The following is a 4,102-nucleotide window of genomic DNA, read 5'->3' on the forward strand; positions in this document are numbered from 1 at the left end:
CCTGGTTTAAGCGATTCTCCTGCCTCAGACTCCCAAGTAGCTGGAACTATAGGCACGTGCCACCACGCTCAGCTAATTTTTGTACGTTTAGTGGAAATGGGGTTTCACCATATTGGCCAGGACCTTGTGATCAAGAGGTCCTGCCTTGGCCTCCCAGGGTGCTGGGATTATAGGCATGAGCCACCGTGCCTGGCCAGAAATACACTTCTATCTTGTTTAAGCCACTGATATTTTAGGGTTTTAATTCTATGCAGCTAAATCTAAATGATACATACAGATCTTTACCTTCTGCTACACTGTGATAGCCCAGCTTCCTAAATGTCTCAATCCACCCCTATTATCTGGGTGGATGTGGTTACCCCTGAGGTTCCTTATTCTCCCTGACACATTTAGTCACATGCTCCCCTCAGTTCCAGGCACCAGTAACATCTTCAGGCTCCCAAAAATGACATACAGGAGAGTTCCTTGTCCTAGATACATGGTGATTTTAGGGCAGGGAATCAAGAAGAGTTTGTCCATTGGATGAACTGCTTTGGTGCAATTGCTCTTCTGTTCCCTGCCCTCCTGGAACCCTCAAGATGGTAAAACTGATCAGTATGGACTACAGTTTCTCAGAAGAACTGGGGAGAGTGGGGGTAATTTAAAGAAAGAATCTGCTGGAATTATAAGATTATATATAGGCTACTGGAGCCAGAGAAGGAAGTAAGTTGGGAGTTTAGACTGTGGAGGTTTCTACTTCTTGGATGGGATCCTTGTTGGAGAGAGTGCTTGAGATATTGTCGGATTCAAGTAGCTCCACAATGCTGTAGGGAGAACAGTCCTCCAGACCCAGCTTGCTGCAGAGCCAGCCACAGAAGCCTTTCTCCATGTCCCGGGCAGCTTGCCACCATGCTCCCCAGGACCACGAGAGCTGGACCACAGCAGCATAGAGGCCCAGGGAAGAAGCCATGGCCATGATGAGCACTGGATAGAAGAGAATGAGGCAGGGGCAATACGAGATCTTGTGCCAGAAGGTCCTCTCCTCATTATACACGAGGAAGATGTTGTACCAGGTGATAGTGCCGTAATAGAAAGAGACAACGAAAGAGAGGATGAAGACCACAGGCAGGCAGACCAGCGTCCAGAGGACCACATGGGGCCCACGGTCGGCTCCCATCTGGCAGGCCATTCTTCCTTCAGGCATCATTTCCCTTGATGACTCTTTAGGCTTGATCAGTTCCTGCAGCTCCTTCTCTGTCAATGTGACATGGATGTCTACCATCTGACCCTTTTTCTTCCCGCGTGTGATGGTCCCAGTTAAGGTGACATAGCGGCTGTCCAGAGGCAGGTTCCACATATCTGTAGGGTACAAAGAAGGTGAGAGTCAAGATCGGAAGAGTGGGCATTGCATCTCCGTGTTGCACCCCCGAGGCTGGGGATGAGGACAAGAGTAGCCTTTTTTACAGCATTGGCACAGTCCCGAGTCGGTGATTCAATGGTGGACTGAGTAGGTCTCCCTAGGGAGGGCGACCGCTGGTGTTATTGCTCCCACATGAACTCTCACTCCTTGTTCCTGGGTCCTGATAAAATTGTGAGGCAGCTTAAGCTTGTTTTTCATGTATCTCTACACTTTTTTGGGCCTCAATCTTGGCACGATCTCTGTGGCATTGAGGAGTGTGAAGAACTTTGCTACAGCCATGATGCAAATGATGATCCTATTTCTAGGTAACAAGTGCTGTGAAGATACTGCTCATGTGTGTCAGCTACTGTGTCAAGATTGCATGTATATGTGCTGGGCTGATGGATGGCCACCACCTTCCCTTCTCACGCCTGGTTCTGTACTTCCCGAGAGGGGTCAGGCACATGCCTGATCCAGCCCTCACATCCAGAGGCTGCACACATAATATACACACATGACATATATGCCACACACATACACCCTCTCACATACTACACACACACACACTCTCACACACATACACACAAGCCGTCTCCCACACGCATGCCACAAACACACACTACACTATCCCATACACACACCACACACCATGCACATCACATACACATACCACACACACACCCCATACACACACCACATACATCAAACACCATGCATAACACATACACACACCACACATATCCCCCACCCACACATACCACACACAACACATACATACATGTATCATATACATACCACACACCAATACATACCACACATACATGCACCACACTTACCACACACACTCCACACACACATATACATATCACACATACCACACATACATACACCACACATGCACACAAATGCTACCCCCTTCACCTGCCACATATACACACTACACATACCCACCCACATGCCATATGCACATGCCACATATGTACACTTTCTACACACACACCACATACCCATACATACCACACCCATACACACATCACACACATACATACACCATATACTCCCCCTACCACACCACCCACACTCACCCCCACACACAACACACCACACATTACGTGCACATATCGTACAACACACAAACACAGCCCACACACTCACACATACACCACACCAAAACTGCATACCATATACCACACATACGTACACACATACACACAACACACCCACATAGAACCAAATGGCCATCTTCTGGCCACCCTAGAAGTGTGGGTGGGGATGGGAAAGTACAGGCTTTAGGCAGGCATGGCCCTTGGGCCCTGTGGCCTCCTTGCCTGACGCTGAGAGGTAAGATGAAGCCACCTAAAGAGCAGAGCCCTGGATAGTGGCAGGGACTCTGCTTACCCAGAAACAAGGAATGTGCAGTCCCCAAACCCCATCTTTTCGGTCTTCATCTCAGTAAACAACACACCATCTATTCTCCCCATTGCTCCTGTCAATCATCCAGAAGTCATTATTGATTCCTCTCTTTCCCTCACTTCCTGCCTCTGATCAATAAGTTCAGATTGCATCCTGAATCCAGCTTCCCTTCTCCAGCTATCTCCTGTTATCACCTGAACTTCTCCATTAGTGCTACTGTGGCTGCAGGGACACAATAATTTCCAATCAGCATCCAGTCTTAACCCTTGTAATCCATTCTTCATAGAGAAGCCAGAGTGATCTTTTACAAATATAAGTGAGATGATGTCTCTCTGCGTAAAAGTCCTCCACTGACTTCCTCTTTCACTTGGAACAAATCCCAAACTCTTTACCGAGACCTGCAAGGGCCACCGCAATCCAGCCCCTGCCTACCTTCCTGTCCTCTTCTCACCATCCTCCCTCTTATTCTCTACACTCCCTGCACTGAAATAACGCCTTTCTATAAACCAGCCAAAGCCGCTCTCACCTCAGGGGCTTTGCCCTTGCTCTGGGTGACAGAGAAAGACTCTGTCTCTAAATAAATAAAAGACAATAATGTTGCAAGAAGAAATGTATCACCTGCTCTAAAAGCTCTGCCCTAGAACTTTTCAGAGTGGCTCCCTCAGGTCATTTCGATCAGTTCAAATGTCACCTCCTCAGAGAACCCTTTCACAACATGCAATCTCTCCTCCAGCACCTTCCAGCTTCCACCAGTACTCATCTTCCCATCAGCATGGTTTTGTTATCTCTGGAACTCGTACCACTACCTGAAAGTATCTCTTATTTGTTGACTTGTTCACTGTCTGTCTTTCCCTGCAGGTCAACTGCAGGAGAGCAGGGAAACTGCTTATCTTGTTCACTGTGAGCAAATGTCTTACAGATCTGTCCATCTACCTCATCTCTCTAAAGCTGCGCCATAATCACAATAATTATTAATTTTTTCAGATGGAGTCTTGCTCTGTCACCCAGGCTGGAGTGCAGTGATGGGATTTCAGCTTGCTGCAACCTCCACCTCCCAGGTTAAAGTGATTCTCCTGCCTTGATCTTTCAAGTAGTTGGGACCTCGGGCACACCCCACCACACCCGGCTAATTTTTGTATTTTTAGTAGAGATGGCTTTTCACCATGCTGGCCAGTCTCAAACTCCTGTTGTTGGTGTCAAACTCCTGACCCCAAGTGATCTGCCTGCCTGGGCCTCCCAAAGTGCTGGGATTATGGGTGTGAGCCACTGTGCCCAGCCTGCAAAATAATTCTTTTTTTTTTTTTTTTTTTT

The 4,102-nt window shown here is 47.7% G+C and overlaps 1 protein-coding gene across 2 annotated transcripts in view; it reads right to left on the bottom strand.

Moving 5' to 3' along the window:
• Positions 1-212: 212 nt before the first annotated feature.
• The window catches only part of TMEM169 (transmembrane protein 169), a 12,431-nt gene continuing 8,541 nt past the window's right edge, over positions 213-4,102 (bottom strand). Inside the window, exon 3 of one of the 2 annotated variants that reach the window (XM_017534952.2) lies at positions 213-1,338. In XM_017534952.2, coding sequence (XP_017390441.1) covers positions 716-1,338 — 623 coding nt within the window. In that variant the 3' untranslated portion in view covers positions 213-715. The remainder of the gene's footprint in view (positions 1,339-4,102) is intronic. The other variant, XM_037740778.1, reaches the window with a different exon arrangement.

This window comes from Cebus imitator, unplaced genomic scaffold, assembly GCF_001604975.1.
Source record: "Cebus imitator isolate Cc_AM_T3 unplaced genomic scaffold, Cebus_imitator-1.0 Scaffold89, whole genome shotgun sequence".
Lineage (NCBI taxonomy): Eukaryota > Metazoa > Chordata > Mammalia > Primates > Cebidae > Cebus > Cebus imitator.